The sequence below is a fragment of the Lichenostomus cassidix genome, chromosome 3, assembly GCF_008360975.1.
Source record: "Lichenostomus cassidix isolate B80296 chromosome 3, HeHo_3.0, whole genome shotgun sequence".
Classification (NCBI taxonomy): domain Eukaryota; kingdom Metazoa; phylum Chordata; class Aves; order Passeriformes; family Meliphagidae; genus Lichenostomus; species Lichenostomus cassidix.
The window spans coordinates 63,292,376-63,311,230 of record NC_139483.1 but is presented as its reverse complement, the minus strand read 5'-3'; the positions used below and the strand labels follow the sequence as shown (position 1 = coordinate 63,311,230).

Sequence of the window (18,855 nt, the reverse complement as noted above, 5' to 3'; positions counted from 1 at the left end):
TACCAGCCTGAAAAGCTCTCTTGTCCTGGGCTCAGAACACTTGCCTGGTTTGTCTCTACTTTCCACTCGGAGTAGTGGTTTTCTTACATAAACCAGTACTACTATTTTTCTTTCAGTTCCCTCCTGACAGCCCTGTGTGGTAATGAAGACAAAGACTTAAAACTCCTCTGGTTTTGAGTATTACAGAACATGGTGTGTGTCCTCCATTTGGGTTTGTCCCAGGAGAGTACAAGAACTGCCCATTAATACCGTGGTCATGGTGGTGGCACAGTGTGCAATGGGGACACTGCCAGCAAGGCTGCACAAGAGCTGAGAAGGGCTCATGGATCCCACAAGGTAGGCAAATATTTAGACCAGGCAATACGAATATGGTTGGATGTTCATGTGGCTGTAAAACCTGGGCTCCAGACTATACCCTAAAGTGTGTCTCTTGGCAGCTGAGGCTGCCTATGAACTCATGAATCCAGACACTTATAGCTTTTTCCAGAACACCAGACATTGCAAGGATCAGGAACACAATGGCTTAGTCATCAGGCAAGTTCCTGTATTAATCCCAAAAGCCAGATACTAACTTCCTTTAAGAATACATTTTACAGAGTTCTAGATGCCATTGGGTAGAAAATAAAATTTTTCCTAGTTTCCTCTGGTTGGTTTTTGGGCATTTTATTTTGGTTGATTTTAGGGCTTTTTTTTTTTTGTTTGGTGTTTGAAGAGACTGATATGGCAGGGGTACAGCTGCTGACTGTGGACACACCTTTTACTGAATAGGTAAATGTAGGGATCACTGTCTTCATATTACTGTTCAGTTATTCATTCCATATGTAAAAATACACAAATGAAGTTGAGGATGGGAGAAAAAGGCTGATCCCTTGCAAAGCATGCAAGAAAAAATACACAACACTCACTTCAGAACGTTATAACAAAATGATCTAGTGAATTTTATTTTGGGTAACAGCCAAGAAATCTGACATTTTGCCCAATATGGCTTTCTTCTAAAATTAAAAAGTTGCATATACCTACAGTTGAGTCCACTGGCTACAGAAAAATCTGATGTATACATTTTAAATCCATGGCAGCATCACCAGAATACAGCTTTCAGTGGCATTTTCAAGGTGAATTATTAGATAGAAGTTTTTTAAATGTGCATTTAGAAGATTTTTATATTGTTTATATGAAAACATACAAATTTTTCATTTATACATATAGTACATATAAAACTCATTATAATTAGCAAGTATTTTCATCTGGGTATTTACCTTTGTGCATATAGCAAAAAAAGGATGCAATTAGGGCTTTAGATGAAATATTAAAGTTCAAGACCTTTGTATATGCTAACTAGAACCTTATTCGAATAACTCAAACATATTTTTTCCTGCTTTTAAAAGATAAGAGATTCAGCTTAAAAATACATTCATAAAACAAAGACAATATTCTCCCTGAGACTACCAGTGTGAGTTAATTTGTGGTAATCTTTGAATGAAAAAATATAAAAAAGACAATAAGCTCTGGTTTTCTCTATGCTGCAACAAATTTCTCGAGCAACACTAACATCATAAAAGGTACAGACTGGGTAATCATGCTCACTAGCTGAAAAACAGTTTCATATATCAGTTTAAGAACAAGAAAAAAATTTAATATAAACAAGGGAAGGTAACTAAGTTTTAATAAGCGATCTGTACCTGTAATATGTATTAATGGGGAAAAGTTGTGTAGTTGTTTTTTGTTTGTGGCTTTTTTTTCAGACATGAATTTTATCCAAAGCAGGACTATATGCTCAAAATGTAGATTCTGGATTTATACAGAGATACGTAGTACAGTTTTCTAAATATTTCAAGCATTTGTTTTTGTTAGTATTCAGGAAAGAAATATAGAACCTGTGGGAACAGTTTCTGCCTAAATTCAATGATAAAATGTTTGATTATAACTAGATAGTGAAGTCTCATAAGCAATAGGTAAGGAGTCAACCCCCCTCCCCAATGAACAACTCCTGGTTTGTGGCTTTTTTCGTCTTCTATCAGAATCAATCTGCTCTGAAGGCCAGCAGCTACACTAGTTTTATTTACCATTCTTCCTTTTAAATGTTATACAGAGACAGTTTTTAAACTGCTACAAAGTAACTGAATTGGGATGCATTAAACATATCCTGCCCAAACTGGAGAGAGAGTGAGAGATATATACCTTTTCCTTTGACAGTTTAAGTTGTATTTCTAGTGACCATGCAATTATGTTTTTTGGGGGGAAAAGCCTTACCTGAAATCAAAGAAAACACATTTACAGGAAAAAGGGGAAAGCATTATGTTTGTTCTACCAAAATTTATTATGTAGTAATTACAAAGTTTAAAGATTCTTCCATTTTAAATAAAAATAATAGTTATAATTACACATATTGTATAGTACCATGTCAGGTGATTCCAACAAGTAACATGAAATACAGTGCAGTTTCAAATCAGAAAGACAAATACTTTCTCATTCACAGTGTTTGACAAATTACAGGAAAGCTTGTTCACATGAGGGTTTACTTAAGGTCATGCTCTTATAAACAGTCCACATCACGCTGTGCCACAAAAACAAACCATCTCTCAGAATGTGAAGTATCGGGCAAACCACTCCTGGCGTTGTGGGTCTGGTGAAGCCACTGGTGAGGCATCAGTCTGAGGAGGGCTAAATTCACAGAAAGAAAAAGAACAATTATTCCACAACTAGATGAAAAGTACTACTGTTAGGAGAAGAAAAAAACCACAGAGAATATTCAGTAAGGAACACAGTCTGTTTTTCCATGGATTAATTATCAGTGTGCCTTGGGACATGATTTAATGTCTCCCTATAGAATCTGTGATCATCCACTCCATTGGAGAGCATCAGCAGCATGGACAAGTCAGTTCAGAAGCCACATTACAGGGTGGGCAAATAGTATTTTGGAAAACATAATTTAAAATCTCATAAATAGCTGTAGTTTTCAGGAAGAATAAAAAGAGTTTTTCTTGGAAAAGCATGACTGTAGAAGGTCCTCTTTTAGCATCCTTTTCCTGTGGTAAAGTTAATTTCGAAAAATATGATGCGAACATCACATTTTTAAACATGTGCTCACAAAGACTGGCTGGCAACCAAACAGAAATACACACCATTGTAATACTTAACACCCGTCACAAATATCACTTGCAATTGTTCATGCACACACTTAAAATATGCTAAAATACTAGAGAAAACAAACTGCCGTGCTGCAAACAACATTTGGCTCCTCTTAAAACACTTAACATTCTCACAAAATGAGCAGGAGCAAAAAATTTAAATTTAATTACACAAGTTTCTTTATCAATAAAAATTGCTAATAAAATAATCCCTACTGCAGGATAATACAGAACACAAAACAATCTGGAGTGAAAACTCCAACATCACAGTCCACGGGGTCATGCACATGCACATTTATAGGTATCTGAGCACACTCATGCACATCACATGCACAAGGAAAAAATTAGCAACAGTACTTTTTTAAAAAAAATGTTTTCTTGAAAAATATTGTTTACCCTTATCTGTTTTAGATTCTATTATTTGTTTTCCTTTATAATTAGCAGTTTTTAGGTATTTTGCATTAAACAAAAGGAGAGAGAACACAACCAGCTGTGGAACCAGTAATTACACATGGCTTTAAGTTGGCAACTTAGAAGTAAGAGATTAGCGCCTACTAAATACAGAGTAGTACAGCACTTCAGTGCATTTAATAAGTGGGCAATAAAGCTAAAAGATTAAAATCCTGCCGCTAAAATGCCATTTTTAAATTATTCAATTCAGTAGATTATTTCGTGAAAGAATTACTTGAGACTTTAATGCTGGTTTTGATTACTGGAAGCTCAGCATTAAGCACCCAAGCCTGAACATTTCCTGTTGCTGAAGTAAGGTTACTCCTATGAAACAATTTCATATAGGTGAGGAAAGAGGAAACACAAAACATTCACCTAGCACGGAAAATAATTTTCTTACATAAAAATCTTTATCACGTAATACTGAATAAAAAACCCTCCGTGCTAGTATCAATTCCTAAATGAAAATCAGTAAATAACACAAACATCTAAAACAATTGTTCATGTATGTAAACAATTGGAAGCACATGAATTCTGTTAAGGTATTTATAAAGGTTTTCAAGGTTCAAGGCTTAGGGAAGAAGTGAGAGAATACTTCACATTTTAACAAGGTCTACAATAAAAAGGAATACTATAAAGAGGTTATAATTATAATGTAAAAATTTAAAATGCCATAAGAGTACTTGTACCTCTGAAAGGCTGATAAAGCAAATGAGATTCAGCTTGGTAAGAATGCAAAATTTTCCTGAGTTAAGCAAAAAAAAAAAAAAAAAAGAAAAAAGAAAAAAAGATTGGTGAGGCAGTGCTCACCTCAAAAACGTCTTGGGCTCTTTGGGTGGCATTGGCTGTGGTAGTGGTTTGCTGCTGTTGAACTCAATATCGTGGATGGGTGAATTAGGAATGGGGTCCAGGCGGTTTGGATGTCCATTGCCCACCACTCCGCTAGATTCCAGAGCACTTAGATTGGGGACACTCACAAACCTGTTTGTTGATTTATCGTTCTTCTTCTTTTGCTGCATTAAAAATAACAAACGTAAGGAAGGCTTCTTGCACCAGGACAGACGAGGACATTGGCTAATTTAGAAGTTTTATTGATGGCTAGTTTGGAGGTTTTTTTGAAGGAGAGGAATTGGGGCAGATCTTTGTAGTTTTCCATTTGCTTTGACCTGAACACCACAAATATTCACAGAAAAATTGAACTTCTAATCACGATAATTAAGTCACTATGACTTAGTGTAATAATTAATGAATATATCATATGAGTATATGATCTTTCAATATAAAATTTTGGTTATATTGAAACACTGGTTCTATTTAAACATTGGAGACTGACAATCTTGTGGAAAATTTTCTTTCAGTCTGTTAAACCTTTCATGTTTACTTTAATCCTAATTTCTGCGACACAGCTCTGCTATCAAACACAATTACAGCAAATTTCCATGATGAAAAAAGTGGATCTCTCCAACAGATTTCACCCCATCACTGAGGCACATTTTGGTAACTGGACCATGACACGTAGAAAAGCACCTACACTTCTTTCACAGCAATTATGCCCTCACAGTCAGCAAAACATTATAGCACTACATCTTTACAGCATAACATCTCTAGCATTATAGCTAAAGATAAAAGTATTACTGTACAGGAGTCCAGTTTCTTGCATAAGGAAAAGGCCAGGCTTTGATACTAAAACAGCTGCCACTTTTAGACACCAGATGGCACAACTGAACATTTTTATTTATAATGCTCTCTGTTACTTCTCTTAATACTATTTCAAGGGACTAAAATAATGAGGAAATCTATTTTTATATACCTATTTTACATTCCAGAACACATCACACAAAGGAATCAGTATTCATCCTGTTTTTATAGATATTTTAATGCTGAGGGATGTTTCAAATAACTGTCACTTTTTTTAAATGGCTGTGTGACAGGACATGGTGTGTATTTTCTTACTTCTATCACATTTTTCATGTCCACAATAAAATAATAATATTAAAAGCATTTTATTTCCAAAAATAGGACTTTTTGACATACCCAGAGCAAAGAAAAAATCCCTTGCTCAGAAATATAATGAATTATGTATTATTTGAATATATAATAAATAATTTCTTTCACTTACTTAGGTGCACAGCTAGGAGAAAAACCCCATAAGGGCTTATAACTACATAAATTTGAACTAAATAAAGTGAAAGGCAAGTGGAATCTCATGTTGTTTCTATATAATATTTTCCAGCAGAATTCCACCTGAAACAGGAGAGCTGCTCTATTTGAGGGTGGGCACGAGTTCAGACAGTGACAGAGAAAGTCCTATTGTTTATTTGCACTTTCTTCTCTTTAGCTCTCTGCTAGCATTGATTTCAGTGCCTGACCTCTCCAGGCTTGACAAATGCAAAATGCTACTAACTGCAGACACACACTCGTGGATGTGTTTGTCAATACACAGTTAAAATACCCCAACAATTTAACAGGAAGCTATAATAGAAAAAAGTGGGTTTTAAGCATCACAATGAAAGATCACCAGCTACAAAGGATTAAACTAAGATTGTCCCAAACACTTCTGCTGCAGTAGCTTAAGAAGCGAGAAATAAGAAATAGTTTGGTAAAAGTAACCAACTGCATGTAAAATACACTTGCAAGAGAGTATGTGCTGTAGTTGTGTGTTAAACGAACTGAAGTTAAATCTGTGTGCTCCAAAGGTGGCTCATTTCTAGAAAATGTATGTTATCCATGTAAGTGCTTAGAAAAATATTAAGACTTATATAATATTCTCTGTAAAACAAGCTGTGCTTATGAAGCAGTCAAATCTGGAGAGAGAAAATGTGTGTATTGTTTCCATGAAATTCATGCAAAGTATTAAGAAACTTTAGACGTAATAATGTAATACTATACTAAACAGATCCATTGCAGAAATTAGAGATGCTCTAATACATACTGCAATGGCTGTAATTTTGCATTAATATGCAAAGCCTGTAGTAACTCATAACTTCTGTCTTTTTTTTTTACAAAAAAAAGAAAAGAGAATGAGATTTTCAGTCTCTTTGTAATTCATTCTCCAATAACACCATATGTGCTTTGATAAAATAAAGTAACATAGTCCACAACTCATGAAATGAAAGATCAGAATGCTCTGGCATACAAGACACTTTCAAAGTCTGAACATTTTAGGTGACAGAAACATATTATAAAAATATATGAATTATCACTATGGAAATCTGATGCTGAAGTACTTTTCCCAAACACTATGGATTTCACACAAAACACAAGGTTTTATACTAGATGGTTACATTTCACATCTTTATAAATGGGTGGTTCAGACAAGCTTCCAATATTTTCAAACAAGCATTGAAACTGTATCTGGAAGTCCTGCTACTGTCTCTAATGGGTGCAAACTAACTCCTTTTATGCAGTTAGCATAAAAATTAGGCATCAGACAGAGAAGCTTACTAGAGCTATTGGGCTCGTGAAAATCATAGGAGAATACTGACATTTTGCAACAGAGGTTGTGCATAAGTGTGAAATATGCTGATGTGAACTGCAGCAGGGCTTGGCTAAATAACAGTCTGCTCCAAATAATGAAGCCAGATCTCCTTGTAAATAATGTGAGCCTGAACTGTGAGCCTGAACCTTGATCTCTGAAGCTCTTGAGCATCTGAGCTGCTCAGATTGTGCCCCTGGGGTTTTAGCCTCTGCTTCAGAACCTTCCCAACTTCTATCTCTACAGCTGGGACAAATCTCTTCCCCTTCCATGCAAGTGAAATAACCTATGGGTTATCACAAGAAGAAAGGAGATGTCAGAGGACTTATTCCTGAAGTGGTGAAAGGAAATAGTATTTAGGTACCCTGCCGCAGTCTATTCACATTCCTCATGAAGGAATGCTGCTGGCTTTTGAAGTGACAGGAAGGCTACTATGCCTGTGTGTACAGTAGCCTTCCCTGGCTGCTATTCAGAAGCACAGAGTGAACTGGAAAAAGTTGCTACTGCAGTGCTTTCAGCTTGTACAGGTGGTGACAATAACTGAGAAGGCTAGAGACTGACTTCTGTCTCTTGCAGCCTCCACTGTCCATACTGGTTTGTCACTCCACTTCTCCAGTTTTACTCTATGTCTTTCCCCCTGGAGATTCATTCCATGCCCTTCTCATATGTTTCCCCTTTCCTATTAGTGTCCTATCTCCCTGTCTTTCTAATGCTTATCCACCCTGATCACTTCCCAAAAAGGCAAAGTGCCCTTGCACTTTCCAAAATAACCAAGAAAATTAGGAAACTAAAACCAGTTAGGGGTGTCACTGCTCTCTATTGCATGGAACAGTTCTGCCCTCTGTTGCCTTTCCATCACTCTTCTATTTTAAATTTGCAGTTTTGTGATAAGGAACTGTGTTTTATGTCACACTCACACATGTCAAGCAAATCAGGTGAACAGCATCAGTGAACATCTCAACAACACAAAATAAACAAACCTACACAAAAAGGAGTAGAGACAAATGGAAAACTATGTTCTTTGTTTTGAACATGGCTTTTAAGAGTGATTCATATAGATGCAGGCACACACACATAGACGTATATCTCTTCTTTTACTATATCTTAAGACTTCTTTTTAGTTACTTTAGCAATGAAGTCCATGGAACATACCTTCACCAATGGATTAATAACACCAACATTAGGGCTTGCATTAAACACTTTGTTGTAGTTAGTCTCCCTGTTTACTAGTTCCAGCTGATAGAACTTTTTGTCCTCCTAAAAAGAACAACAGATAGAAACTTCTTTTTTTATACATTTTCAATCAGTTAGTGGCCAAATCTGCCTACAAAATGTCCTCAAATAAATTTCTCTTGACATTTTAAAATAAACCGGTAATTATAAAAATTGCATTTCATGTTTTATGTATTATTATGTGGAATAATCTAAATAATTTCTATTTATGCAGTTCTATGGTCCTGAGAGTCAGTACAAGCCTAATGGTTTATGTTCTGTGAAAGACTCAGTATAGTTAAATTCCGATCTTTAATTAACTTTGATTTCCTCATTCCTTCTTGCTTCTTAATCAGGATCCAATCAGACTAATCCAAATCCAGGTGTTGTGCTCTGAATCCGGCAAGCCCAATAGGTCGGGATTTTGGTCTTAGAAACCTCACAGAAGAGACTATTTCTTATATAGCTTATATGGCTGGCTTGTCCCAGGATTGGAGGCAGGAGACATCTGATAAAGGACATACCAAAATACTTCTTGTAATAATGTATTATACTTGATTGTGGAAAACACTCTGTATCCAATTAGTTTTACTATTTTGAGTCACTGGAACCAGAGGAATAATGTGTTAAAGAATACAAATAACATACTAGCAGGATTGGTTCCTTAAATACATTTCAAACACTTCAAATCAGATTAACTTTTGCATTTGTCAAGATATTACACCAAGAGAGCATAGAAGTCTTACAATCAATTTCTTTATGAGTTGGTCCCGCTCTGCAATTAGGTCTTTCAGTTCTGAGATAAGCTGCAAGTCTTCTGGTCTTGATTCTCTGTTTTTGTATTTTTCTTCCATTTCTTCTAAACTTTATAGAAAAGAAGAATACCCCCTTTAGCCTGATCCAGTGTTAAATGATGAGTGAATAGTCACATTTTTGATTAGTACAAAAGAGAGAGTTCAGGGAATAAAAACGGAAGATGACTTTCTTATCACTCTGAAGGAAATTAATTTATATGTTCTCCTTCAGCTTTAGATAGTTAAGAAACAAAACAAACAAAAAACCCTTAATAACCGTAACTTTTGCTCCAGCAACCAATAATCTAGGCAACATTCTAAAAACTTAACATCCCTTCCTGTGCATGCACTACAATATTTTGGAAAAAGGCCTTTTGGAAGTTAGGCTGAAAATAAGGCATTCAAAACCACAATATGAGGAGGAGAATAACAGAAGACATAGCTAAAATTAGTTCTTATATAAGATATAGGGACTACATAGCATTATATTTAATATTAATGTATATTTTAAAAGCTGGTAATTCACTTTCCTAATGAGGAAAACCAACAATATCTTTTTTAAAAAATTATTCTAATAGAAGATTACTCTGAATAAAGATGCATTTTTGTGACACTGGAGAAGCTGGCTAGACAGAAAAAGCTGGCAGTGTCTTCCTCAGTTCATGTGGAACATACTGGAACAAAGATACCCAAGAACATTGAAGACTAATAGATAACTAACTCCTCTCCACAAAAGCTACTTAGTACTATTAGAGATGAAATAAAGGAATGAGCTGCAAAACAAAAGGAATAACACTTGCATATGAGGATATCTAATGTAACAACTGATAAACATTTGAAAAAAAACTAAGAAGAAATTTGAAATGCCTGGTAGGAAAGCATTAAAGGAGAGAAGTGAAATAAGCCAACTAAGAGAGGAATTGTACAAATAACTGCATAAATATCCTTTTTCTTAAAGAACAAGTTTTGAAGACACAACAATTTCAAATGATTGTGTCTCTTTTAAACAAATAAATTGCTCATGATGCTAAATATAGTTTCATAAGAAAGTACTAAAAAATGTGTCTCACACATTCAGCCCTCAAATTAGTGAAGCAAATTTCAGAACAGATTCAGTAAATTTAAAAAACTTAGTGAAAAAAGAAAAAAAAATCCCAAACACTGAGAAAAATCTATTAATTAAATTGTCTCAATCAGGTCAAGCTTAATTCCACAAGAATTAACCAAACCTGGAAGTAGACGTAATTTTTCACTTCAGATAAATACTTCCTCTTAAAAAGCAACTAGCGATTTTTACTTTGAATTGCAGCTGAAAAAGCAGGTAATATTAAATTATATTGATAACCTTCAAATAACCTGTACATATTCAGGCACAGGTGAGGAGATTATATAATGTATTTACATAAAACAGTATGAATGAGAACAACGTGATTGTTTTTACTTGCAGAGAAGGCATTTGACTCAGCAGAACAGAAATAGCCTCATCTGGCTTAAGTTTTGTGTATACATTTTATGCTGGGTTAAGCTATTGTATATAGATCCCCAGAGTAAAATACACAGTTACAAACAGCTATCATTTTCGGATACTTCAGAGAACTGGGGCTTTTTATGCTGTTTCAAATAGATATTTTGTAATTTAAAGACTTTAGTTGTAGAGCCTAATTAATGACACCCACTCTCGATTACTCCAAGACACATTCTCAATTTCACAAACATTCATAAGGCCACACTTTAGGTGAGGCTGAACCTGGGAACAGTTACCTTGAGAAACAGCTGCATAAAACTTGTCTCTTTTTTTATTTGTTGTTGTTTGGGGTTTTTTTTGCTTTTTGGGGTTTTTGTTGGGTTTTTATTTTTTTGTTTGGTTTGGTTTGTTTTCGTTGTTGTTTTGGGGGTTTTTTTGTGGGTTTTTGTTTGTTTGGTTTGTTTTTTTGTTTGTTTGGTGGTGTTTTTTGTTGGTTTTTTGTTTTGTTTTGTTTTGGTTGGTTGGTTGGTTTTTTTGGGTTTTTTAATTATTTGTTTGCTCTTCTACGCAGTTTGCTCTTTGGACAGCTTCTTGCTTCGGTGTAAATAGAGAAATAACACATCGAAAAACAGGTCAGGGCACCCCAGATGATGCTTGCTGACTTTAGGCCAGTGGCTGCTTCCTCACAGCTCTTAATTGAGCATGACTCAGGAGTAGGAAACCAGCTAAATTCAAATAATTTCTGGACACTGAGAAGAAAACAACTTAATGGGAAAAACAGTTAGGGTAAACAAAAGTTTTTAGTTCCAAACCAGTTCTGATGGCTGCTCATAGGCCTGTCTCTCCTACAAGATAAATGCAGCAAACGTGAGGTAGCTTACACCTAATTTACTGAATGGCAAGGTACCACATTTATGAGGGTATAAGAGTGTGCATGTGGACAATTATAAGGGAGTGAGAACTAGAATTTTATAACCATTTTATTTGAAGACAATTTCTGAGGGCTCATTATCCAGAAAAACCTAGATGCATCTTGCCTATTTGTAACTGGTATTTACTTAGAAAAGCCTTCTGTCACAAACTTAGAACCAATTTTTCTCTCTGCCATAAATCTTCCGTGCTGCAAATACAAATCACTCAGTGACAACTTTACAGCAGGAAGCCCTCAATGTGCTATGAAACCTGAGTCAGAAACTGACCAAATGAGTAACATCACAGAGGTAAAGAATAAAGGATGTGGAAGACAGGAAAACACTGCCTGGATGACACACTATTACATCGCTTCTGCCCAGAGGTAGTCTAATCCCTGGTGGCATTTTGACTCAGAGAAACTCTCAAGCCTTCTGTTATTGTTATACTCATACAACCCATTTCAAACATTACATTTCCCTATGCTACCAAACCTGAAAATGTTTGCGTCACTCATGCAACAATCTCACTTCTTAGTGGTAAATATTGTACTGTTTATAAACTTGTGTTCTCAAAAAAGATGTATTAAAGATTGAGAAAGAAACTGTTTGAAATAATGTTTTCTCCAATTTTCTAGGAACAGTTTTAATATCTTTCCTACCTGAATTTTTTTTGTCTCAAACCCTTAACAATTTATCTCACTAAATTCCCCTAATGGTTATATAATTGTGTTGCCTAAAGAATGCAAGACTAGGCCCCACACTTTATTGAGGTATTTGTACATCTGCATCTCTGCAGTATCTTCAGGAGATTACGGACACCAGAATAAAGTATTCACTCAAATGCAGCTACATACACATTTTTTTAATGCAACAAAACTTACGAAATTTGTAAAGCTGAATTAATTTCCTTGAGCAGCTCTTGGGTCTTATTAAAATCTGCCAGCATGCTTTGTTTTTCTCTGATGTGATCTGCTGTCAAGACATCCAGCTCTTTCTCATGTTTCTTGCTTAAATCTTGCTCATGCATCCTGTTTAATTTAGTTTTTGTTAAAAAAAGAGTTATTCTAATATCACACTTTTTTTCATCATGATTTTCTGCCACACTTCTAATGGCTTTTACATGATATCAGACAACACAGAAGGAATTACTGATTCATCAAAACCCACTACTTACTGTTCTCCAGTCTTCTAGCTTATTTCATGGAAAATGCATCTCCTTTAATGCTTTTTAAAATAAACACAATGAATTTGAAAAAAATCCACCAAAAACCAGCACTTGAGTGAACTGCTACTAAAATATGCCAAAATGTGGCACTGGAATGCCACTTAACTGTACACCACAGTCACTAACTTGACTAGCAATGGGCATAGCTTTTCTAAAGAAGACTAAATGATATGTAACACGACTTGATAAAGAGGATAAATTTAAAACTGCAAGTGGTAACATTTTTAAAGTAAAATGGCAAGTGAAACAATACAGGTTTGAATTTAGAGTGGAAAAATTCATACCTGATCTGTTGGCTGGATTCACTGTGTATTCTAAGAATTTCTTTCCCTTTAAACTCTAATTCCTTCGTCAATGCACTAATATTTTCATGAAGATGCAGAATCTCTTTGTCCAGTTCAGCTATATGATGGTCTCGGTGTCTCAGTTCATCTTGTAGATCTGATATTCGGCATAAAAATTCTTGTTCCTATGATATAAGTAGCAGCAGCAAAAAATATTTTAGACAGACTTGTCTCAGAAGTGATGCCTACAACACTTGCTTTTGGAAGACAACAGATGAGCAGAATTTTCCATCCAATAGACAATTTTTCAGTTTTTGATGCTGACAAATTATAATCAAAGTGAAGGGCTTTTTTATTGTGCACAAGAACAAAGAAAGAAGAAATCAAAGTTATGTAATAAATGATTTCCACTTGCAAGAGAAGTTAAAACCCATGATTATCATTGCCTATTAAAACTGGTGTAGCTCATCATATTTTCCTTTTGCCCACAGATACAAGAAAAAAAAAACAGGTATCACTAAGATCCAGGGTGTGGGCATTTCACTTTTTCTGTCTTGTCAGCATACAATCCAGAGAAATGTTCTTTTTACTTTAAAGCCCCATTCAAGGGGAGAAAATTGCTCAAGATGTGCAATGCCCTGCACAAACAAAAACTGATTCAGAAGTCTCCTATCTCACAAATATATGCAAGGGTCACAAATATCTTGCAGCAGAGTATGAGTTAAACAGTTTATGTTATATTTATATTGTGTCCAATAAATCAAAAAAAGTCATTATTTTTGCATAAGAAATTCCAATGAAGTTAACATCTGGGAAACTCAGCTAGAGCCAATTCCAATGGCTTTGAAAATGAGTTTCCTTGGTTTAGAAATGCCTGTAATGAAAACAACTTTTTCAGAATTTGCTATTTCCATCTATTCCACTTCTTGTAGTTTCACAATAATTAATGACCATATAATTTTCACGGAGAAAATCAGCAGATATTCCAAAGCAGTTTTATGTAAAATTGTGTTTTGTGCCTTCATGCCTCCAAGACATAGAACTATATCCTAGAGCATGAATTTAATAGGGCATCTTTAAGAACAGACCATTAAAAATAACTAAATATGTCCCTACATAAAGACTATGTTAAAGTTATAAGGAGAAGCAGAAGAAAATTTAAATTCACATATTCAAATATTTCAAAAAGTAGCAAACATAATCATCCTGATCAGACCACTATGCATCTCGTTCAACTCTGATCCTGTGAACTGATGAGCATTCTAACACAAGAAACCTCAGTAATTGCTTTGCCCTCAGTACAACCAATGCTTACATTTAGCAGATCATTATACTGAGGCCAAAAGTACACACTATTTGGTTGGATCAAACACCTCTTCTTGGAATTTAAACCGTTGTTTCTGACATCTCATTTAGGTGTCAGAGCCTGGGCTTAAACAACACGACTGAAACTATATCCTCCTAAATCCTGCATTACAGCACCATGTTTTTGCCTCTGGTGCTAACACTGTTAAACCAACAAGAAACAGCTAAAAAGGGGCTCATCTTCAACTGTCTCTGTTTTTGTGTAAAGGCTGTGTCAAAAAAACCCTGTTTCATCTGTTAATATATTTCTAAACCTACTCCTCCTCCTTTGTGCTGGAGTATCAGTAAATCAATCTTGAAAAGCCTATTATATAGGCAAATAAAGAAGTAATTTTCTGGTCCTCTTACTTCCAGGAGTCTGGCTTTCAGTAGAGCTTAAACTTTGAATTTTTAGCTACTAGTGGAAAAACTGATCGTGTACAAAATGAAAAATCAAAGATAAAAGGTGAATGAATCAGTTTGCTACTGAAAGCAAAGGTAGCTCATACTGGCTTTGGGGGTTTGTGTTTGGTGGTGGGGCTGGTGTGCTTTTTTTCTTAAGTTTGAAGCAATCATTTGATTATAGCAACCACTTATTTTGCCACATTACATAGGCTTCAAAGAGAAACAGCTTTTTCCTTCCTGCTGGCAGCTGAGGATGAGCACAATTTTGCAAGAATGGGCACTTGCCTCCCATGGCAAGCACAGTTCAGAGAGGAAACTGCCTTGATATGGGAGCCTTTTCTATGCTTTGAACAAAGTTTGTAGAAGGCAGAAAAAACTAAGCAAGGAAGTTTAGGAAACTGGTAGGAATGCATTAGCTGCTGGTGCTGGGTGATTTTGAAGGATTACATGTTTATTGTTTGTTCACAACAGTTTCTGCCTCCAGCAAAGAGAAAACTGAATATTGATCATACCATTTTACATGCAAGTGCCAGCCATGGCTCCTACCTGTCGCCTGCCGATTTCTATGCTTCTTTCAAGCTCCATTTTGGCAGCTACCAGTTCTTGTTGATGGTTGTGCCTCAGCTGGTCAATTGCTGCTGCATGTTGGTGATTGAGCTCTGAGCGCAAGGAAGCTGGTTACCATGAACAAAAAGAAAAGCTTATTTTGGACACTTTTACAATAATTAACAGTAACAGCCCAGGTCCATCCAGTATTGCTGCTGACTTAAAACACACTGTTTACATCAGCTAAGCAACTATCCTGCGTTCTATTCCTGCTGCTTTCTGAAAACATTCTCCATCAGGAACTTTGGTCACTTACTCCTTCCAAAAACACCTTAAGGGTAAGATATTTCAAAAGAGAAGAGTCTAGGCTTACCTATTAAAGCTTATAGAGATTTTAAGAGGAAAACTTAGGTCAACACTGAATGACTCCAAGAGACACTACAGTGTTATACACACACGTATACATGTGCATGTATATTTGCATGAATAGAAATAATGGTTTTAGACCTATTTTCAAATTTGAAAGTAGTATACCTAACATAGCTTTTCCTTCATCCTCCAGCTCAAATCGTAGAGTCTGAAGTTCCTGTTCCATCTCCAATTTAAAGCCTTCCATGGCTTGTTTATGTGTTTCCTTAAGTGCATGAAGTTCTTCCGAGTGCTTCTGTTGTAAACGTTCTTCTAATTCCTATGAAATCAAAATTGACAACATTTGTTCTATACCAACTTAGAGAATTTATAAAATATTACATAATAAACAACTGGAAACAAAAAGCAGGCATTGACATACTCTAGAAAAAAATGCACTAATATTACTCATAGTTTCTTATCCTCCTACTATATGTTTTCTTTTCAGTGGTTGATGGTTACCGAGATTACCTGTGCACAAAACCCCTGTTTGGCTCACAGCTGGAAAAGACAAAAACATCAATCCATGGATATATCTGTAACAGCAAGCAATGTAATAAGGTGCAGATTCATAAATGAGTTTAGTGCACACACAATACACATTTGGGGATTTCTGCTCCCTAAGGACACCCATGTTTACTCCCTATGGAATGGTATGAAGCATCATGTTCCTGGTACACGTCCTCTGGTTTCATTTAGAACAAAAGGAGCTCACTTGGTGTGCTCAAAATCCAGTCTATGATGTGAAGCACAGTACAGTAAGGGCACACAGTGGGAAAACTGATTGCAAAAGCACACTCTGGAGCTGAACTTAAAAACCTCAAGATACCCCTCCATTACGTACCATGCACTACCAAAATTCCAATTTTAAAACTGGTTTAGCCAAGGTTTTAAAAAAATATCTTGGGTGGGGCATGACAATTACCTTGCAAGTCACAGAACTTAGCTTATACAATTTTTAACATAATGAAAATATAAAATACATTGTAAAAGACGCTATTGACAGAAAATACATGCAAAATTAACTGTAACGGAAAATGCCTACTCAAAATCAAAACAAGAATATAATATTAAGGGTAATAAAGTCAATCTAGTGTAAATAAAATGCACATGTTGATAATAATTTTACATATACATACACCCACCCCTATATATGGGCATATAAAATGAGACATGGAACAATGCCAGTATTAGAGATGATTTTCAATATGTCTTCTTTAGATTTAACTGGATAACAATATTACAATAGTAATACATCAGCTGAAAAGGAATTTCAGTTGTTATGCAGCTACTTCCTTTACTAAATCCAACCATGGATGTAAAATACTAAAAAGGCAATATTCTCTACAGAATTAGGAATAACCATATGAACATGCCTTTTGTTCTTGCTCTTTTGTTTCTTCCATGTTTTGGAAGGCAAGGATATGGGCTTCCTGAAGTGACTTATGCCTTTGCTGATGCTCTTCTTCTAATTCCTGGATCTCCTGAGTCAGTCTCTGTCGCTCCTGACTGAACTGGGCTTGTAGCTGTTGCAAAGAGCTCTGTGACTGGGAAAGCTGCATCTCCAGATTCTGCTTCAGTAAGGAGATCTAACCCGCAACAGAACAGCAAATATTCATTAGTCATGAATGTTAACATCAGCTGTAAAGAAGACATTCAAAAGAAAAAAACGTTTGAAATTTTAGAGCCTGAGCGTTAGCTAAAAGACAGACAAGCAATGTCATCCATCTACTCAATTTGTTGTTAATGTTGTATAATATATAATCAGAGATATAATAATTAAATTTTAATGGTTTTGTAAAGGTTATCATATTGGTAAGTTCATTCTGCAGCACTACCTGTTCCACAATTTTTAATGGCCAAATTATCAAAAATTGTTTTGCTTTTATATAAAAGATCAATAAAAATGACACTATCAAGGTCTGAAATCAAAGACTTGATTGTTAAACTATTTTTCAGGGCAACACCCATTCTCCAAGGATAATCCTGCACTTGAAATAGGGGAGGACAGCCTGTGACATCTACATTGATTTTTATATCCTTTCTTATGTTATGGTCCTATCTTACTAGTGGTTTTCTCACTTAGAAAGAAATGGTAGCATACCACTGCACATGACAAATAAAAAGTAACACTTGATGGATTTCCCCCCACACACTTTTTTGCTAGTGATTTTTATGCTTGTTTCCAAGATCAAACAATCTGAGTTGCAAGTAACTCATTTTCTTAGAAATACCTAATTTTACAAATTCTGCTTTTCATCCAGCAAGTATTAAAGTACACTATAGTCCTTTTCCAGTCCCATTTTCTTTTCATAATAATATTATACTTTGTTCTTCACAACAGATAGCATACTTTCAGACTGAAAGTACTAAACTTGAAAGTACTGCAAGTACTAAACCTGTGTCTCTCCCCAAACAGGGGAGATACCCTCAAATTCTGGAAACAATATTTAACCAAAAGAGAATTTTGCTGCAGTGACTGAAAGGAAGGAAAATAAAATTGTGAAGTGACAAGGAACTTGAATCTGTAAGGATAATTTTCAAGCCTCAGAGCATTACATAATATGGAATTATAAATGCAAGTCTGATAGTGTCATTTGATTCAGCATATCTGAATTTAATTATGACAAATTTGTAACGACATTGCACATCAAGTTATTGAGTTAGAGAACATTAAAACCCACCACTTAGCAAAAAATTAATAGCAGCATACCAAGTACAACTTGTAGCATGAACACTGTTGCCAAACACATGGGTCAAGTCTTTTTTTTTTCAGAAGGAAACAACTTAAGCAGATTTGAAAGAAAAAAGCTACAAAAACAAAAATTAGCAGTAAAACAAAAGAAAACAAAAATCAAACTAATTTAAATGAAATAAGCATAGCTTGCTGTATTTCAGATTCACCAGGTCTTTGAGTCTGGGCATATATATTCTACCTTTAACATACACTGCATAAACAGTATTGTACTTCAGATACCTTTGAAGGAGATTAGCTACAATTAAAGGAGTGTAGTGAAGGCCTACACCACATGCTGCAAAACCTTTTACTAAATATATTAAATATAAATTTCACATACAAATTGTACAGTGTCAGATAAAAGTTTTGTCTGACCTCTGGTTCTGCCTCTAGAAAGGACCAACCAGGACTACCCTGGAAAAAAAAGGCCAAGGCATAAATGTAGGAAGCTTGACTCTGTAGTCTACCTGG

The 18,855-nt window shown here is 35.3% G+C and overlaps 1 protein-coding gene across 5 annotated transcripts in view; it reads right to left on the bottom strand.

Annotated features, from left to right (window-relative positions):
- Window positions 1–910: 910 nt before the first annotated feature.
- Window positions 911–18,855, bottom strand: part of FAM184A (family with sequence similarity 184 member A) — a 73,748-nt gene continuing 55,803 nt past the window's right edge. For 2 of the 5 annotated variants that reach the window (XM_085056088.1, XM_085056089.1), the window contains 9 exons: window positions 17,024–17,236; window positions 15,774–15,927; window positions 15,240–15,367; window positions 12,945–13,129; window positions 12,317–12,463; window positions 9,012–9,129; window positions 8,206–8,310; window positions 4,389–4,591; window positions 911–2,661 (listed from right to left, as the gene is read on the bottom strand). In XM_085056088.1, coding sequence (XP_084912214.1) covers window positions 2,580–2,661; window positions 4,389–4,591; window positions 8,206–8,310; window positions 9,012–9,129; window positions 12,317–12,463; window positions 12,945–13,129; window positions 15,240–15,367; window positions 15,774–15,927; window positions 17,024–17,236 — 1,335 coding nt within the window. In that variant the 3' untranslated portion in view covers window positions 911–2,579. The remainder of the gene's footprint in view (window positions 2,662–4,388; window positions 4,592–8,205; window positions 8,311–9,011; window positions 9,130–12,316; window positions 12,464–12,944; window positions 13,130–15,239; window positions 15,368–15,773; window positions 15,928–17,023; window positions 17,237–18,855) is intronic. The other 3 variants (XM_085056092.1, XM_085056090.1, XM_085056091.1) reach the window with 3 other exon arrangements.